The following is a 19,804-nucleotide window of genomic DNA, read 5'->3' as shown; positions in this document are numbered from 1 at the left end:
TCACCTGGGGTTTAGTAAGGGCTGCACACTCCGTGGGCCGTCAAGCTTTAACTGCCTCAAGCCGGGCCCTGGTTGCTACCCCCACCCCCCACCCCTTCCACAGTCCCACTCCCTCAACTGCCCTGATCAACTCCTTTGACTCCTTAAAGGCCCAGCTCACATGTCACCCCACCTTCCACGATTCTCCCCTTCTAACCAGAACTGATAGACCAGTGCTTCCTCCTAGTCCCATGCTAGAATTTTCACCACGCCTCAGCCGTAGTGTCATCACAGCCTAGCGGAGTGTAGCGTGTATTTTGGAGAATTAGTTGGGTATTTTCCTCACTCATCTTGGATGTTTTTCGGGGCTTTCTGTCTTATGAATAGAATGTGAAATTTAAACCTGAAGTCCTAAGGGGAGGGTCTAGGTCTAAGAGTGCTGCCCCTCAACACGTATCTTTGGATTCAGCCAAAGAACACATCAGTAGCTCAGTGGATGGAGGCATCGGCCAGGGCTGCTCTGGTTCCATAGTGTCTGGCTCCAGGGCCATGTGCGACTGGTGCCATCCTGTTCCCCAAGTGTTATAAATAATGCAGCAGAGATTTCACCCTTGAAGTTTGTGACTGAAACGAAGATAGCGGGGCGAGGAATTATCTATTCATGTATCTTCCCAGGTCAACTTGCATCAAGAAAGTCGCTTTCTGCTTCCAAGCTTTTCTTCCTTGTATTAATTTTGTAGGATATTTATTGTTTCTTCAACCATGTATAGAAGTTGTAGATGATCATTATAAAAAGAAAAAGGTTACAGGGAGTTCCCTTCATAGCTCAGTGGTTAACAAACCTGACTAGGATCCATGAGGATGCAGGTTCAATTCCTGGCCTTGCTCAGTGGGTTAAGGATCCATCGTTGCCATGAGCTGTGGTGTAGGTCGCAGACACCGCTCGGATCTGGCGTGGCTGTGGCTGTGGCGTAGGCTGGCAGCTACAGCTCTGATTGGACCCCTAGCCTGGGAGCCTCCCTGTGTCACGGAGGCAGCCCTAAAAAGGAAAAAAAAAAAAAAAAAAAAAAAAGAAAAGAGAGACAGGAAAAGAAAGAAAGGTTATAAATAATGTGAAAGTACAAAAATACATCAATTTTAGGAATATACAGTTGACCCTTGAACAACACAGATTCGAACTGTGCAGGTGCATGTCTGCTGGGATGTTTCTCAGCTGTAAATGCTACAGTTCTGCGCTGTGGTTGATGGAATCGGCAGATACAGAGGAATTAAAGGAATGGAAGGAAGAGAGGGCCGACTACAAGTTAGACTTGGATTTACCCCCATGGAGCTCAGGGGGTCAACTGTTAATTCAAAAGTGATAGTCTCCTATCATCTGCCCTCCCCTAGAGATCATATGAATGGTTTGGTATTTATATTCCTCTAAATAGTGGTGCTGTGCATATACCAGCCCATGTCTGTTTAGTTATAACTGTGTGATCATACTGTGTAAGGGGAATTGCATCTGAATATTATCTTGGACATCTTTCCATGTACAGACCTCTCAATATTTACTGGGAGATTTAGTCTTCATTTCCTAACATCCTGGCCGTTTTTCAGCAATGAGATTTTTAAGTACGTTTGTGTGAACTCACTGATATACACAAGCGTTGAGAAAGTTGAAGAACTTAAGGTAAAGGGCCTGAATACTGGTTTAATTATCTGTCCATGGAAAGGAACAAGCTGAGAGTGGTGGGTGGGGTGTTCACAGATGGTCCCCTGTTTATACTAGAAGTTATAATCCTGAGCCAGAGTCAAATGAAAGGCCCTTACCCCCCCCCCATCCTCCCACTCAGCCTGGGCTGTAGACTCCAGACACTGCCTGGTGTTAGAGTCACACCCAACTAGCAAATGCTAAGAGACTCAAGAGTATTGGAGCCTGGTGGGGCCTCTGGGAGCATCAAGTTTGGGATGGAGGAACCTGAGGTCCCGCTGGAAGAGAGGATTTGGGGAAGTCGCCATGGGAGGGGTTTGGGGAGAAAGTCACCTGGACTTCAGCAGAGCAGGTTTACTTTCATCTGTTTCTATATTAAGATTCCTCTTTTAGTTGAAAAGTGGCCTGTGTTCCCTCCTCAAAAGTTCTAACCATGGACCTAGCCTAAACTCTGGCATTTTTCAAAATGAAAAAAGACCTGAATACCTTAGAGAAGTGATTTATCCCAGTGTCGCAGAGCTAGTAATTGACAGAAAATCGACTTTGAAGCCTCCTAATTCCCAACCCAGTGCATGCGGGTACTTTGCAGGGAGGATTACCTCATTCACACAGGCTCTAGGAGTTGGGGGAGGGACCAGATGGCTAGGAGGCCTGGACTGGGTGTAGAAAATGTTAACGAACCAGTGCTCTCTAATCACATTGCTTTAAATATAATCAAAGGGGGAAAGAGAGTAATTGGAGGCCTAGAGAGACTTGCAACCTATTATGAAACACCATCAAGCCTGTTAAATCTTTGCCGGGCTGATATCTGCCTACGAGCCCTGCCCTGGGTGTGCTCCAGACTCAGTGAATGGTCCAGGATGTGTAAATGTTCAGTGACCTGCCAGGATGTGCTGCCCAATCAGAGATGCAACACAAATGTTTAAAATGAACAATGAAGTAAAAGAGTTTACATAAGCTTGTAGGGGTAACCAACGGGGTAACAAGCACGAAGAATTACCGTCCTTCCTGGTTATTCTTCTGGATCTGGCTTTTTTCTTTTCTGGATAAGAAATAGGACCCTACAGGTTGTCAGCTCTAACATTATTTGAGTTTGTGATTCTTTTTTTGAGCCATTTTATTCTCAAGAGTCAGAAAAACCAAACTGCGGTCCTGAAGACTAAAACTGTCACCCTGCTTACTTAACATTCCATATGCCAACTGCCCCCCCCATTTAGTGAGTGAAATGTCACTTGATGAATTGCAGAGTCCTTGATCTCTCTTTTCTATTCAGAAACTTAAAGATGTCCAAATCCTTCTAAATGTCTGAGACCAAGAGCAAAACTAGAAAATCAAAACCAAAACGCGGGTCTGTTGTACAAATGAAAAAAAATAGAGGTAAGGAGCAGAAAAGACCTCAAGGTCACCACGTACCAATCACAGAAGAACCAAGAACCCAGGTGCGCTTTTATATTCTGTACTTATCTCTTTCTTCCAGACCCAGAAAAGTTGGCTGGCATTTGACAACCAAAGGGTTCCCTCTTTATTTCTCTGCCCCTGGCGTTTTTCTATCATAGTCTCCTCCATTAGGACACTGGAGTTGAGTTGAGTTTTAGGTTAGGACCATTTACTTGGATGGGTGTGATACAGTGACAGTCCAAAAATGATTCATTCATTGAACGCTTGTTTATGGAACTTGACTTGCTAAGTGCCAGGCATGATTCGAGGTGCTGAGAATACAGTAAGGAACCCCCAAAGCCCCCACCTTCTAGGAGAGAAGAAAGCAACCATGATCAAATATGCATACTGTCAAGCGAAGCTAAGTGATGTGGAGATGGCAGCACAACTAAGAGGGAGGGGGGATGTTTGGGATGGGCAGTTAGAAAAGGCCTCTGTGAGTGAGAGGACAGAGACGGAGATTGGGAGAGAACCGAGTCCTGTGAATTTCGGGGCTTCCTCTCTCAGCCTCCCAGAGAAAGTGTGATCTGCAGGCAATGAATATTCCACCTGGCTGAAACAAAAGGATGCTGGTTGGGGGCCTTGCTCCCCATTCTGCATAAGTTCACCCTTGACCATAACAATGCCTTTCAGACCAGACTAAAGTCTGTTGCATTCAGATTGATTGAACTTTAGTGGGAAGCTTTTACCTCCAAACTGCTTCATCACTGAAAACACTTACAATAGGCAATAAAGCTGACAGTACCTGTTGAAAATGTAACAAACAGTATTTACAAGTAACTGTGTGAGAGGAAGCACATTTACAATGGCTGTCATTTAATACTGGTGAGTGTTGCTAAGGCTGGCAGTTGGGAGGGTTCTGTGGCCTTGGCTAATGTGTAGCTTCCATTAAAAGCCTTTTCAAAATGGATCCACCTGGCGTCCAGCACTGGCCTGCCGATAGTCCTTTTATTATAATGAAATGATAGTTCAGGGCTTGATTTAAATCAGTAATGGGCTGCACACTATCAGGTGACAACTTCTCTGAGAAAGGCCAAGCGGAATGAAATAGGAAAAGGGAAATGTGACTTAGGTGTTCATGGTTAATTTCATAGCTCCACAGAGGAAAGTGGTCACCTTTGAAATCCGCCCCCCTCCCCAAATCCCCAGGCCACCTGAAGGCTAGAGAGCTCCGCATTAGAACTGTTTAGGAACCGACTTCAGAACAGAATGGAGATTTGCCAGCAGAATCTATTTAAATCACAAATCCTGTTGTCTAAATCAGTGTTCCAAGCTAGTCTACCAGCCAAGCCATGCCCTTTTTTTCTTTTTTCTTTCTTTTTTTTTTTGTCTCTGCCACTTTAAAAAGTAACTTCTCAACTGCTTTGCTTTGCAGCAGAGATAACAGAAATTGGCCACAGAGTCATTTACTTGGGCAGAGTTATTTATGGCAACTTGTTTGTGTATTTTTAAATCAGTTACAATGGGCTATTGTTCATTTGTATACTGTTCATATATGTTGCAAATCCTCATGGAATACGAATTCCTTAAGGAATCCTCATGGTATAAGAATTTTTTTCTAACCTCAGGAATTCAGTGACCATTTTAAGTTTCTTTTACTTACTAAGCACCTTATACACTGATAAAGCTTTTATTAAATATTGCACTGTTTATTTTGGCATTTTATCACCTCGTGATGAGGCTAAGGTGGAAATTAAAATTTGTAGTTCCAAAGAGATTCAGACCTCTGCGGGGGATTATCAGTCTGTCCTTTCTCTCTGGGCTAGCTTTCTCGCTTTTGCTTCTCTTCATCCTTTCTGTAGACAACCAAAGCCAAACTTCACTCTTAGTGTACCTAGATACAGCTCAGAAACAAGATTAGCCTTGAGTATGAGCATCTCTGATGTTTGAATAATGATACTCACTTAACCTATTTATAAAAACTCTTATTCGTGTACTCAAGTGTATCCTGTGACTCGGTTCCTTTTCTTTTGCTGTTGTTTACTGATAAAAATAAATCTCCTGCGCTAAGCAGTAGGAATCTCTCCGAAATGCAAGACAGGTCCTAAGAGGAGAATTCATATGTTAATGAGCCCTTCCAAGTGAGAACTTGGTTAAACGTGCCATTTGCTGACATCATTGTTATGGGCAGAGTGAAGATGATTTCTTTAAGAGGTGGCCTTGCATATGCTCCCAGCGTTTTGTGGCCCGCGCGTGCACCTGCGGGAGGGGGACGTTTACATAAGCCTCCTGGGGTATTCGCAGCTAGCTGCTCCATTCTCTAGGGCTCCTGGGAATGAAGCCGGCTGACCGAGGTAAGTGCTCGAGCCACAAAGCTGGCCAACTTTTCGAGGAACTGCGTGCGCGCGGGACCTCGTGGAGACCTGCCAGGGGCACGGTCAGCAGTGACAGTTCCTGGAAAGCGGGTGGCAGCGAGATCAGGTCGGGCGGGCGCCTCCTGCGGACGGGAGCCCGGAGCCGAGCAGGGCGGGGATCGCAAGCGGAGCCGCCAGTCGGCAGCGCTCCGAGGTGGGTGGGACCGTCAGGAAGCGAAATGGTTACTTTTTCTTTAAATGAGGGCTCTGGTTTCTTTTGAAGATCGCCGGCCCCGGGGCAGGCTCCCGACGCAGAGGGGAGACGGATTTTGTTTTTTTTTTTCCTCTGCGTAGTGGAGGATCCTGGAGAGACCCAGTGCTGGGGCGTGGGGGATGCGGTGGCTTGGGCGAGGCTCCTCCAACCCGGGGAAGCAGAGTCGGCGACGCCAGCGGGGACAGAGGGTCTCCGGGGAGTTGGAGGACTTTCTGACCGCTCCGCCTCGGCTGGTTAGCTGCAGCCGCGGGTGAGAATCGCCGCGTTGCACCGAAAGGGGGGCTTGCGGAGGACCGGTCCGTGGAGAGCGCGTCACTGTGGGGCGGTGGCGACCACTTGCCCGCCGGGCGGGGCCTGCACTGCACCGCGACGGGCCCCCCACCCCCCGAGCTGGCTGCCCCCGCCCCTCGGTCCCGCCCCGCTAGGGTCTCCTCCGGAAATGGGTGGGCGCGGGTGACCCGCAGGGCATCCAGCCCTGTTTTCCTCCGGGAGCCACCCGCGCCGGGCCACCAGCCTCGGCCGATCGCAGAGAGGGGGGCGGCGAGTGCGCTCCGAGGGCTCCAAGGAGGGGCTGCAGGCCGCGTTCATCCCCGCTGTCCGCGGCCGCAGGTGGGGAGCTGCGGTCTGGGAACCGGAGTTCGATGGCAGCCGGGCGGCGGGGGCTGAACGCTGAGATTGCGGGGAGGGCTTGGCGTCGGAAGCTGGGGTAGACGCGTGGATCTGCGGCCACGCGGTGCCGCCGTCCAGCAGGGGGTCAAATACCGTCCCGTGAGGTGACGCTGCACCGTGAGCGGCGCCGGGCTCCTCTGGAGGTGGGTGAGGGGGGTCTGGAAGGCTCCGGGGGTCGGGGGGCTGCCGTCGGGGGCCTCCTGCCGGCGCAGAGGAGGGTTTCGCTCTCGGCTGCTGGGTCTGGCGCTCGGCGTCTGGGTGCGGGAGGCCGCGGGGGCAGAGGAGCAGAAGCCAGAGTCCGACCCGCTGCCCGGGCGCCCCCTTGCGGCCCGAGTGTCCAGCGCGGCGTGGAGGGTGGGCGCGCGGGGGCGCGGGCGCGGGCCCGGAGCATCTTGCGGATGCGGCCCAGGAGGAGCCGGCGGACCCCGCCGCGGTCACCCACGGCGCATATCCAAGTAGCCCGCGGGATTTGCCCCAAGGACGGTGACTTCCTTTTCTCCGGCTCCCCTCCCGCGACCTTTTTAACAAGCTCGGGTTTTCACATTAGTCCGTGTCAGTATAAGCCAGGTTATGTGTGGAATTTGTTTTTACAACTCGAGTCTTGTGACTTCTCAAACACTTTCTTGAAGTGTTTTCTCTGGAAACTTGTTTCAAATGAGGGCTGTAAGCTTCACAAAGAGGAGTGTTGTTCGGGAGCCAACAGGTGACGGGGTGAAACCTGAGTCTGTGTGTACATTGGAGTCAAGTCTGGCTGCCGTTTCCTTGGGCCGCCGTTGAAAATAGAAATTCAGAAAATCAATAGGAGGCTTGAACACGATTTGGAGAAAACATCTGCGCCCCGCCCCGCATTATGGAAAATAGTAAGTTCCTTAGTGCCTCGCGTGGCCCGCCTCACATCATGGGCATGCGTTTCGGATTTTGTCTTTACGGCCAGGGTTGCCGCCAAATACCCAGACCTGCAAAGCGCCGCTCTGGCACAGGACCCCGCTTTGTCATCATGTTTCCTCCTTTTGTTAAGCAGTCTGTCTTACTGTCGTGGAATGTATTTGTGCATGAAATTAGAATGCTTTGAAACCCTGCAGAGTTGCACATTTCCTCTTGGAAAAATGGATAGCTTCTTGGCAACGGGAGGGTGCCTGACGGGCCACTCAGCTGTCGGAAAATGTACAAGCTGGATGGAGGTTTACCTGGAAAATACAGAAAATGCCAAAGGGCACATGGCCTAATGCCACTAATTGCCAGTATGAAGTCCTTTTAAATAAAGGAATGTTTCAGAAGCAGTATCTTTGGATACCTTTGTGATGTTTTTATTTTAGATATATCATAACAGTTCATTTCAGTATAAGTGAAATTGGATTGGGCTCTGTTGGCAATGACTTTTCTATTGTCTTTAGTGGACAATAGGCGTGAGGGCTCTTTGAGTGTGAAAACTTTAACTCCTACTGTTTAGTGTCATAAAAATCACATCTCGATTGTACTAGCTTTGAGACCTTTGGCTTTTATAGGCCTCTGACTTTTTTTTCTTTTTTTTTAGGACCGCACCCACAGCATATGAGGTTCCCAGGCAAGGGGTCAAATCAGAGCTGTATCCCCTGACCTACACCACAGCCACAGCAATGCCAGATCCGAGCCGTATCTGCAGCCTACACCATTATAGCTCATGGCAATGCCAGATCCTTAACCCACTGAGCGAGGCCAGGAATCAAACCTGCGTCTTCATGGGTCCTAGTCAGATTCGTTTCTGCTGAGGCACGAGGGGAACTCCCCTCTGACTTCTTTAAGTTTAAACTAAGGACACCATAAAACTAAGATTCTACACACACACACACACACACACACACACACTATATACTTAAGATTTGTATATTTTGTGTCTTGAAAAGCGTGGAAATGTTACAGCGATCTCTACTACCAAATTAGTCTGTAGTTAAATTTAATTCACCTGCATATTTAGCCCTGCGGAATTAGAGTAGTTCTTGAATGGGTGCGTGTGCTCTGCATCTTCTATGTACAAAGGACTTGTTAACAAGCAGTTTAACAAAGAAGTTGTTAAGCAGTTTGTGGCCCACAGGATGGCACTTAGCAGCAGGGGACACGTAGGGAATGTGAGCCCTACTGACTTCACAAATTGATATCTGTTCTGGGTTTTGGTGATCAAAGGACCTCTAACTTCCCCGGGTGTGTTCACATAGGACAATACTTTTTCATGGGGGATCCTGCAATGCTACGGTAGTCTTCTCATAGGAACTAGAGTGGCATTTCATTGGGAAAAGTATTCGTAATTAGGGCTGTGACCTTGGACTTCATTATTCAGTGGCAGGCACATGAAAATTATTGTTTTCTATTTGCATGATTTTGATTGGATCTGGTGAGTTGGTCCAAGAAAATGATGAATCATAGGGACCATACCAGAACCAATGTACAGCTATAACCTCAGTCTGAACCTGGCTGAACTTACTTTCCTCAATGCTCTCAAATCCTCACTCCCCCCCCCCTTTTTTTTTGTCTTTGCCAAGGCTGCACCCTCGGCATATGGAGGTTCCCAGGCTAGGGGTCTAATCAGAGCTGTAGCCACCGGCCTACACCAGAGCCACAGCTGCGCGGGATCCGAGCCGTGTCTGAGACCTACACCACAGCTCACAGCAACACCAGATCCTTAACCCACTGAGCAAGGCCAGGGATGGAACCCACAACCTCATGGTTCCTAATCGGATTCATTAACCACTGAGCCACGACGGGAACTCCCCTCACTCCCCTTCTGATTTGTCCAGGTCGTGTTTCCATGTTGGTGCATCATCTTTCAATCACCCAGGACTCAAACCTTTGACCCCATTTTCACCTTTCTTTTTGGTTGCTTTAACGCTCCCCAAGCCACCAGGTTTAGGTTCTCTTGATGACAGTGGGCTAATAGGCGCCTCCCAGTTTCCTGTTCACGTCTCTGACCATTGCTCTGATATCAGTGTTAAGACCAGGAGCGGCACCCCTGTACTCCAAGGCCTTTTGTTCTTTCCCATTGACTGCAGGGTTAAGTCCGAAGTCTTCTGCTTAAGATGTATAGTTCTTGAAAATGTTAGTTACTGCTGCCATTGTCCTCTATTGCTGCTTCTTTGGAAGAGTATGTCTTCCGGTGAAATGTTGACTCTTGACTGCCTCTAGACCTTCATATTATTAAGCTTTTTAGGGAAAAGCAGTAAAGTCTCCTTTATGTATATGTCAAGGCCAATCAGAATAATAATCCTTCACTGTCCAAGATGCAGCATACAGCCCAGTAGAAACTCCAAATGGCCAGAATAACACAGCAAAATAATAACACAGCTTTTTAGTTTGAGTAACACCTTCACATTCTCTGTTATCTTACTTAACCAGTGATCACTGTACCTCTGGGAAAAATGCTAAAACCCTTGTCCACTACATAATTATTCTGTGCACTTTTCAACAAACGTTTCAAGCTGTAGTCGCCTAATTTATAGAATATTGAAAACAACAAATTAAAGTCACATGTCTGGAGCCATGCAGTGCTGGACATCAGCTCTGCATCTTGAGATAACCCTCAACTGCTGTGTTCCCAGGTCCTTCCCAGCCACATGGATAATTGAGAGCTCCTGTTGCTTGAATCCTGAAGCAGTGTTCTTTAATTGTTCATTTTCTACTCAAAATGAAAAAGCAGTGATCAGCCAAAGGCTAAATCACATACAGTTTACACACCTCCCAGCATTAAAGAAAGCAGGGACATTCCAAATGGAATTTGGAAACATTTTTATCATGATGGAAACTTTTTTTTTTTAAGTTTTAAGTTCTAGCTTTTAATGGAAAATTGTCAGTTGCCTTTTTTTTTTTTTTTTTTTTGCTACTTTCAAGAACCTCTCAGTAATGGTCTTTAAGGATGCATGTCTGAGTGGATGAATCTAGAAAGTCAGTTTCACAAGGAACCCTCCTCCTTCAATGAATGCATTTAGTCAATGAGTGCTGCCCCCTCACAGCCGGTTATATACTGGGTGCTCCCAGTTGTTGCTCCACCTACAACACCTGGAAAGACCCTGCCATGCTCCACTGACCACCACGAATTGGTGCGCATGTGTTTCTGTGTCCACAAGCTGTGTGCGCTGGTGTCAGAGATTTTATGTAGGGATTGGTTAGGAGCTGACTCCAAGGGAACTGGGAAGGGTGGCCGATAGTTTACCAGAATTATTGGCCCTTCAGAACAGAGGCTAGAGCCTCTCGAACTCAAAAAGAAGCTGAACCTCTTCTGTCAGCATTCGGTCTTGTTATTCCAAATGTTACCGGTCAGCTTCAAGAAAATGTGCATAATCAGAGCAGAAGTAACAGTGCCAATGGCACATGTCCATGATAGCTTTAATTCTTTATATTCATATAATTATTCTTTAAAATTTTCGCATCCTTAGACCATCTTTGGAGGGAAAATAGTTGCTGTTTTAAAGAACCAGGCTCCTTGGGTTCCCATCATGGCTCCGTGGTTAACGAGCCTAACTAGTAACCATGAGGATGCAGGTTTCATCCCTGGCCTCACTTAATGGGTTAAGAATCTGGTGTTGCCATGAGCTGTGGTGTAGGTCGCAGACATGGTTCGGATTTGGCGTGGCTGTGGCTGTGGCATAGGTCGGTGGCTACAGCTCCGATTAGACCCCTAGCCTGGGAACCTCCATATGCCTCTGGTGCAGCCCTAAAAAGACAAAAGAAAAAAAAAATTAAAGAACCAGGCCCCACGATGTTTGGTGACTTGTCAAAGGTCTGAAGACTTCAGGGCTGAGCCTGCTGAGTGCTGAGAGCGCCAGATTGTGTCCCCAGTGCCCTGTGCCTGTCCCTTGGGTCAGCTGTTTTCTTGACAAGTATATGATGATTGAGAAGTCATACATCTGCGAGCTGTTTGTCTCTGAGTCCTTTTAAATGGTGAGAAGGAGCTCTTTAACTGTTTGGAAGGAAGAAGGGAAAGGAAGGACAAAGAGGGGGAGTGGGACTCTTCCACTTTGTTGCATGGTTTGCACGGAGCACTCCCACCAGAATCCCCATCTTTCTAGGAAAAATAGCGCATTTCTCATTACCCAGCCTCTGGCCTCTTTGACGGTGTTACTAGCTCTTAATGATGTTGCTTCCCCTGCATGTTTCCTTCAAGGTCAGACTCTGTTTCAAACCTGAACAAGCCCATTCCTGAAAACTGTTTTATATCATTTCCCTGCCTTATGAGACTTATTTACATTCAGAATCATAAAGACGTCGGAGAGGTGGGACCCCTGCCGATGCATTTCCTTAACAGAGAGGGGCAAACCTGGCACAGAAGGGTTCATGCATGCGTGGCATTCATGTGTTAGGTTCACCCCATTTATGACAGCATTTCAAGACCAGGACAATAGACCTGCCTTTAGAATAAGCACCAGATACTGATGGTTTGAGCTCTTTTGGCTTTTTATTCTGTTTCTCTCCAGCATCTAACTACCTTGCACCTAGTTTTATTTTTTTAATAAACTCTTTTTAAAGATACCATGTTTAATTTAAATGTGGTTAGATTAGAGAACGTAAAAAAATACTTTCAAATGGTTCCCACAAAAGTGTGTGTGTGTGTGGAGGAGGAAGATAAAGTAAATGAAACAAATTGTAAAGAGGTGATGAGTCTGGGCTAAAGGCTTTTGAAGAGTTTCTTGCTCTTCTTACAGCTTTGCTGAAGTTTGAAATTATGTCAAAATAGAAATTTATATAAATAAGCAAATAACATTCAAAATAGGTAAAGGAGGAGGCACAGGACAGGGCCACTCTTGTCCATCTGTGTGGTTCTGCCAAAAAATTCTTGAAAAACTATTTCACTCTGTATCAGCCCCCAACTTCAAATAATGCTCTTTCCATTATTATTCAACTGATTTGCAGACCTGATTGGTGACCCTGTTTCACATGATCAACCCTAAGAGACAACACCTGGAAATGGCATGAGTGGAATTTTCCTATTGTGATTCACCCGAGCTTTTGTGTTTGGCCTTAAAAGGTGGTATTTTGGCAAAGCAAACAACCACCACGTGTAGCTGTCATTAGGAAAAGCCCTCATCACCAGCCAGAGCATAAGGAATGGCCAGGCTGCCCTCTTGTGCTGCAAAGCAGATACCATATAGTGTATGTTCTTGCATGTGCAAGAACCATGCTCAGCAGTCAGCTGCCTTCATACAAAGTGGTCTGAGACAGTGACATACTGAACAGTATACTCTGTGGGTCTGCTGCTGACGAGCACAGGTGATTTTTAAGAAGAAGGAACAAAGAAAAAATCCAGCTTCAAGTTCTCATGTTATCAGGTAGAGAAAAAGGAGCCAGCGTTCGTGTAGGGTCTGTGCCATTCACTGCCTGGTAAGTGGAGGCCGTGCTATGTAACTTGTATTTTTTTTTTTTTTTTTTTTTTTTTTTTTTGGTCTTTTTGCTATTTCTTGGTCTTGGGCCGCTCCCACGGCATATGGAGGTTCCCAGGCTAGGGGTCCAATCGGAGCTGTAGCCACCGGCCTACACCAGAGCCACAGCAACGCGGGATCCAAGCTGGGTCTGCAACCTACACCACAGCTCACGGCAACGCCGGATCGTTAATCCACTGAGCGAGGGCACGGATCGAACCCGCAACCTCATGGTTCCTAGTCGGATTCGTTAACCACTGCGCCACGATGGGAACTCCTATTTTTTTTAATGTTAATTTTTTGGCCAGCTCTTAGAACCTGTTCTTAGAACCTACTGATGCATGTAATGTGTTGTCTCTTTAAGGACTTAGCCTCTGATATAAAGGAAAAAGAGAGGGTTTCTCCAAATTAAAAACTCTGAAGCCACAGCTCATGAGGCCACAGAATTTTTGTAATCCTTCTTGACTGTATGTTCTCCTTAAAATGCCCTCTCTTGATGAAGCGGATTATCCCCTGTCCAGTTGTGTCATTGTGAGTGTCTGCAGTGTAGCAGCAAAGAAAAGGTTCCACCAGGGAGGCAGTGCAGAGTTGAGGGGGTTGAGAGGTCACAGATGAGCCGGGTTCTGAGGCCACTGCCCTTGGCCAGCTGACCTGCGGTGGATCACGCTGAGGCTCAGCTCTCTCCTGATTTAAGCAAGACACATCCTGGTGGGGTTGGTTGATGTGCTGATCAGAGGTCCTAACACCAGTCACACCAGGCCAGGCACAGAGGAGTTGGCTGTCAGAGCGCCCACAAGGGACCCTCAGAGCCTCGTCCGTGTCTTTCATGTTGTATTCGTCACTTGTAACAGCTCCCAGCGCAGTTTAAGGCGACGCTGGCACGGACTGACGTGGGGGTTGCAGGCTGGAGACGTGGCAACCCGTCCCGGTGATGGAGAGGATGGGGCCATGGCATGTAGTGCTAAAGTGATTTACCTCAATGAGGCTGGTCGTTTACTCTCCATTTCCCAGAAAATGCTCATCAGGGAATACAGCTGAAGTCGGCTCATTGGCCGTCTACATCTTTGTGCTAGCTTGGAAAATGCACAGTTTATCTTAATGTGTGGCGTTACCCTTGTTTTAAAATAGTGGCATTCAATTCTTAGGTTCTACTTAATATTTATGTTCTTAGTCTCTGCAAGGATGGCATCTCCATCCTCAGCCAGATTTGGCAAGGAACACATGTGCATATTTCATGATTCAGATTAAATTGCATTGAAGGCCGGCATTGTGGTGGGGGTGTGTGAGTTCCTAATTAAATTCTTAACCTCTCGTTCTCTTCCTTGGACATGTAGGAATTTTTTTTGGGGGGGGGCATAGCACGCAGCAGGTTTATGTGGGATCTCAGTTCCTAGACCAGGGGTTGGACCCAGGTTGCAGTGTTTCAGGTGAAAGTGCCAAGTCCTAACTACTAGGCCACCAGGGAGCTCCTAACACATCCTTTATTTATTGAGGCGTAAAAGAAACGCGCAGATGATCAGGAACCCTTTCCTAAGTGGGGAATGAATGAACGGCACCTGTGAGATGATACCCTGTTTAAAAGGTCGGACCCTCCCAGTGCTGAGGCAGAAAACGGGGTCGTCTTTACTTTTGGTTCCAGGTGAATGAAAGGTAAAAGTAATAATTGGATTAATAGCTGCTGTGTGGCCTTATTCCTACATCTAGTAGAGACTGTAGCCAGTGGATGCTTAGCCTCCCATTTGTGTGCTGTTAACATTTTAATTTTTTAGCATCCTTTGATTGATAAAAGAATCCCAGGTTTTAACACTCATGGGTTTGAATAGGTAACACTCTCACACAAGTATTTCAAGGTACATTGAGAGAGATTCGGACAAGCGGCTGAGTCTCAGGCTGACAGCGTTTAGGTTCCACTGTTTTTCCCACTTGTAGAAACAGATGAGAGACTTTTCCAGCAGAGGAATGTCTGGAAGTCGATGTGTCAGGCACGCGGTGTGACTAGATTGGCTTTTAGCTTCGTGACCCTGGGCAAGTCACGTCCCTTCCCTGTGCCGTGTTTTCTTTTTTTTTTTTTTTTCTTTCTTTGTCTTTTTTTTGCTATTTCTTTGGGCCGTTCCCGCAGCATATGGAGGTTCCCAGGCCAGGGGTCCAATCGGAGCTGTAGCCACCGGCCTACGCCAGAGCCACAGCAACGCGGGATCCGAGCCGCGTCTGCAACCTACACCACAGCTCACGGCAACGCCGGATCGTTAACCCACTGAGCAAGGGCAGGGACCGAACCCGCAACCTCATGGTTCCTAGTCGGATTCGTTAACCACTGCGCCACGACGGGAACTCCCGTGTTTTCTTTAAAATTGGGCTGGGTTGCGTACCCTTCGATAACTCCGCTGGTAAAGTGGAGGACTATAGACCAGACATATATAAAACTGGATTGGGCTAATTATCGAGAACTTTCTTTTTTGGTGGCGGGAAAGGGGCAGGTATTAAAAAGCTGCATCTGATTCTAGGAGTTCCCGTCATGGTGCGGTGGAAACAAATCTGACGAGGAACCATGAGCTTTTGGGTTCGATTCCTGGCCTTGCTTAGTGGGTTAAGGATCCAGCGTTGCTGTGAGCTGTGGTGTAGGTCGCAGACGCAGCTCAGCTCTGGCGTTGGCTGGGCTGTGGCTGTGGCCGGTGCCTACAACTCTGATCTGAACCCTAGTCTGGGAACCCCCACATCCCATGGGAGTGACCCTAAAAAGACAAAAGACAAAAAAAAAAAAGCAAAACAAAAACTGCACTTGATTCTAAAAGGCTTATATCTTTTTTTCTTCTTAGTGCCTGGGGATGAGGGCTAATTTTTAAGAACCATTAGAAAGATAGACGGGACGTACATGGCGATTTCTAAGTGCCTGCTGGGTTTTAGGTCAGGGGCTGGTGTCTTTAGAGGCCTTCATCTGAGGAGCGTGTCAGAGCCGGCAGCCGGCTGATAGCATGTCACACACGGTAGGTGCTGCAGAGCTTGTCAGTGAAAGCCTGATGGTAACAGATCAACACTAACAGTCACCAAGCTGGATTTTAATTTAACCTGGTACTCCGAGTCCATGCCTTTCTGTTGAAGGAACTCATCAGTCGATGTCTGGCTGACTTTACCCCGTAGATAGTAAAGGCGTGTGGATTCAATGTGCTGGGTAAGGATTTAACTGTGCCTTTTCCTCTCTATGAGTCAACTCAAGTTCACTGCCTCTCAAACTATACTGGAAACCTGAAACCTTAGCACAGCGGCCCAGTGGACCCACTCTGTGCAGGCACCCTGCTTCTCTTGGGAAACTGGATGAGGAAATGGGGTGACTGGAGCCAGTCTTCATGGCACACAGTAGTGGGCAGGGCGAGAGACCCAACCTGACTTCCGTCTACACCTCCTGGGGCTTCGCAGGGATTTCATTTGTGGGAAGTTAAGTCAGCAAAGCAGTTTTCTTGAGAACCTTTGTAAAGTTTAGAGAAGCACCTTTTAAAGGCATCTGGAAATAAACTAGTTTGGGTGGCATTTTCTGAAATGCTGAGCTGGTAAGGGGCCTCTTTCCAACCGGGGCAGCCCTAGGTTCTGAGGTCCCGGGGCCGGGGTTGGCGACACTAGTAACTTGGTCCCTTTCTCTGGGCCCCGCTGTGTGGGAGCGAGCACCAGTGAAAACTCTCGGAGGGCGGGGTTCCCGGTGGCTCAGCAGGAGCAGACGGGGGAGCTGAGCGTGGTTGCTGCTGTGGCTCCAGGGACAGCTGGGGTGCGGGTTTGATGGGAACGTCCGCATGCTGTGGGTGTGCCCCCCCCCCCAAAAAAAGCTTTGGGAGGGTAAGAGCGTGCCTTCAGGTGCCTCTCTTTCATTTTTGCACTGTTGTCCCCAGCAGCCGTTGTTGGATGTCCCGTGACTGAGAAGCCGTCGTGGGACTCGGTGGTCCTGCCTCTGGAGATGGAGCCCAAGATGAGCAAACTCGCCTTCGCGTGCCAGCGGAGCTCCACGTCGGACGACGACTCGGGCTGTGCGCTGGAGGAGTACGCCTGGGTGCCTCCGGGCCTTAGGCCAGAGCAGGTACCAGGCTAGCCACCCGCCTTCCTGGCTTCCCACGTGATCTAATGTTTTAAAGAGTTTTCGTTTATTCTTTCTGCCATTTCTAGGGCCAGACCCATGGCATATAGAGGTTCCCAGGCTAGGATCTAATCAGAGCTGTAGCTGCCGGCCCACGCCAGAGCCACAGCAACACGGGATGCAAGCATGTCTGCAACCTACACCACAGCTCACGGCAACGCAGGATCCCTAACCCACTGAGCAAGGCCAGGGACTGAACCCACAACCTCATGGTTCCTAGTCGGATTCATTAACGACTGCACCACAGCAGGAACTCCCGGCCTCACTCTCTTTTAGATGGTTTTAAGTGGTTGCTTTTTAAGGTCACACTTAGTTTCTCAATGCAGGTTTTCAATCCCTTTTGTACGCTTGGACCCAGAAGCCCTGTAGGGATGCTGTTTTTGCCCTAATGAGTAAAATCCAGAGTCCTGCCTGTGCATTTGTCATCTGGATTTCTGGGGAGACCCTTTGGAGGGTGAGGGAGGAATTTAACCTTTTTAAGAACTTCAGTAACAACAAAAAGGTAGTAAAAGGTAAGAGGAAAGTTTCCATGCTGGCTCTCAGCAGCGCCCTTGCTTTGGAGGAGAGGAGATGCAGAAGCTGTAAGAGACCATCTGAAGGGTTATTGCTCGGGATTTGACCTTTGATAACTTTACACATGAAGGATTCTGTCTCACAGTATGAACTAGGAAAAAAATTAAAGAGCTAATTTTGTGTCTTGCTGTATTATTTTTAGGAAGATGAGAACAGTCTGTGTACCTGTTTCTAGCTTCCCAGTATCCTTACAAAGATGAACTTGTTAAAAATTACTCATGGTGGATATAAGGGCCAAGATAGTTTGAAATCCAAGGATCCGGTTGGGCATATGTTTGCTTCTGAATTGTGGTTGTGTTGCCCGATTGGTGGGAACTCCTTTGAGAAGAGGGCTTCTTGCTTCATCTGGGGCCAGCACGATTCTTGGCTACACCTGTAGCTTGTATTCAGTGTTTACAACTGTACAAGCTCCTGTGACTGATACAGTAGGAGAGGGCAGAGAGCTGTGCTCCAGGCAGGAAAGCAATGTTTTGACAAACTCCTTATTGAGAGAGAATCCTTCTTGCGGCTTAGAGTGAGGAGGTTTTAGGAGATAAACTAAGATTGAAGCCAGCAGGCCCTCACTTCCCTAGTGTCCTGTTTTTTTGCCTTGAAATTTTCTTCATTCTTCCTCAGCACTGCCGTATCCTTTGCAGTACTCCGGAAGGGATGTTTCTTTAGATACAATAGGAAAAAAATCGACTGAGTTCTCCTTTCAAAATGAACTAAGTACAGCTTAATATGGCTTCCCTCTAGTGTCTTTGGGGAAGCTGACTCCGGGTATTTAGAAAAGGGCACCCATGGAAGCAAAGAAAGCTGAAGCTTGAGAAAAACCTGATAAGGGAGCATTTACCAAGTTTAACAGAACAGCTTTTGTCTTTGTATCGTGGCACATTTGGAGAGCAGATTCCGTGTGTTTGTGTAGCAGCTGGATCTTGCACAGTGTCACACGGCCTGTGTGGTCATGTCCTATAGTCATGCAGAACTCTCCTGGCTGACCCTGGGGCGATCACCTACGCAGAGTAGCCTGAAGCATGCGTGTTTTATGGTGCATAATTAAGGATGCCCCTAATTGTCACTCCAGATCACATTCCCGAAGAGCAATTGAGCAGCTGGATGCCGGCTCTCCGGAGGGTGTGCAGGGCTGCTGAGTGGGCTCAGCTGGTCTTCTCATTAGCTCCAAGAAGCCAAATCCTGTCAGAGGCCAAACCCAGACCCTGAGAGGCCAGGTATCTTTTTAAGGTGGAATGAGCTAATGTGTTTGCTTCCCATGGGCTGACGTGTCCTCTCCTCTCTCCCTCAGATCCAGCTCTATTTTGCTTGCTTACCAGAGGAAAAGGTTCCCTATGTTAACAGCCCTGGAGAGAAACACCGGATCAAACAGCTTTTGTACCAGTTGCCACCACATGATAATGAGGTAAAAGAACAGGAAGAAGGCTAATTAGGAAAAAAAAAAAAATCCACCCTAAGCATGGAGATGCCTCCCATAAACCCCAGCTCCTCCTCCCTGGCTAGGGTTCTTTGGTAAAGAGTACCGCTCTCCATTCTTTAAGAGAGGGTGTCAGTGCAATAAACTTAACACAAGTTGGTTTTTATAGTGTTTGCAGCCACCCACTGATTATCAGGAGCCTGCAAGTGCCCGCAATTTCCCTGCCTCTTCACCCGGAGTCCCTGCTTTATGGTGGTTCAGGCCCACAGATGCTTTGAATGCCACTCGAGAATGAAAGTGGCCGTTAACACGTTGTATTGTAACCTTTTGGGGAAAGGTTGATGTCTTACCTTTTCTTAGTGTCTTTGCTGGTAAGAGTTTAAACCTTGCATATTTTCTTTTTTTAAAAACTCTTCCTTCATTTTGCATTTCCGTTTTGCTAGAGAGGCTGCAAGAGCTGATGTCTTTTTAAAGGCCCGGGGTCATTTTAAACTGGAGGTCCGTGGGGACAGGCCATCCACCCTTGCCGTTTTATTTCCTGACACTCTCTTCGTTTCCTTTCTGCGAAGGTGCGGTATTGCCAGACTTTGAGTGAAGAGGAGAAAAAAGAGCTGCAAGTATTCAGTGCTCAGCGGAAGAAAGAGGCACTCGGAAGAGGAACGATTAAACTTCTGTCCAGAGCCGTGATGCATGCTGTGTGCGAGCAGGTAGCCTGTTCTGGGAGGAGGAGCTCGTGAGCGGGTCAGCTGGAGGTCGGGGGCAGAGCCAGCACGGGCCTGGGCCTTAAAAGCCTCCTGAAACTAAGAGACAGAAAGACAATCTAGCTTTTTTATTAAATGGGGATTGATGCTGACAACGGGCTGTCCTGTTTGGGGGAGGCAACCTCCCCTTATGTAAACAGCGGGCGAAATCCTGCCTTTCGGGGGGTCCTGGCGTGGAGGGTGGTGCTGGGGTACACCCAGTGTTCCAAAAAT

The 19,804-nt window shown here is 47.8% G+C and overlaps 1 protein-coding gene across 7 annotated transcripts in view; it reads left to right on the top strand.

Annotated features, from left to right (window-relative positions):
- Positions 1-19,804, top strand: part of PRICKLE1 (prickle planar cell polarity protein 1) — a 119,504-nt gene that overhangs the window by 90,291 nt on the left and 9,409 nt on the right. Inside the window, exons 1-4 of one of the 7 annotated variants that reach the window (XM_021092558.1) lie at positions 1,044-5,403; positions 16,611-16,792; positions 18,705-18,818; positions 19,400-19,537. In XM_021092558.1, coding sequence (XP_020948217.1) covers positions 5,385-5,403; positions 16,611-16,792; positions 18,705-18,818; positions 19,400-19,537 — 453 coding nt within the window. In that variant the 5' untranslated portion in view covers positions 1,044-5,384. Of the gene's footprint in view, positions 1-1,043; positions 5,404-5,599; positions 5,928-6,169; positions 6,287-16,607; positions 16,793-18,704; positions 18,819-19,399; positions 19,538-19,804 lie in introns of those variants that run through there. The other 6 variants (XM_021092557.1, XM_021092562.1, XM_021092564.1 and 3 more) reach the window with 6 other exon arrangements.

The sequence above is a fragment of the Sus scrofa genome, chromosome 5 (genome assembly GCF_000003025.6).
Source record: "Sus scrofa isolate TJ Tabasco breed Duroc chromosome 5, Sscrofa11.1, whole genome shotgun sequence".
Classification (NCBI taxonomy): Eukaryota; Metazoa; Chordata; class Mammalia; order Artiodactyla; family Suidae; genus Sus; species Sus scrofa.
The sequence above is the reverse complement of the archived record's forward strand: the minus strand, read 5'-3'. Positions and strand labels throughout refer to the sequence as shown.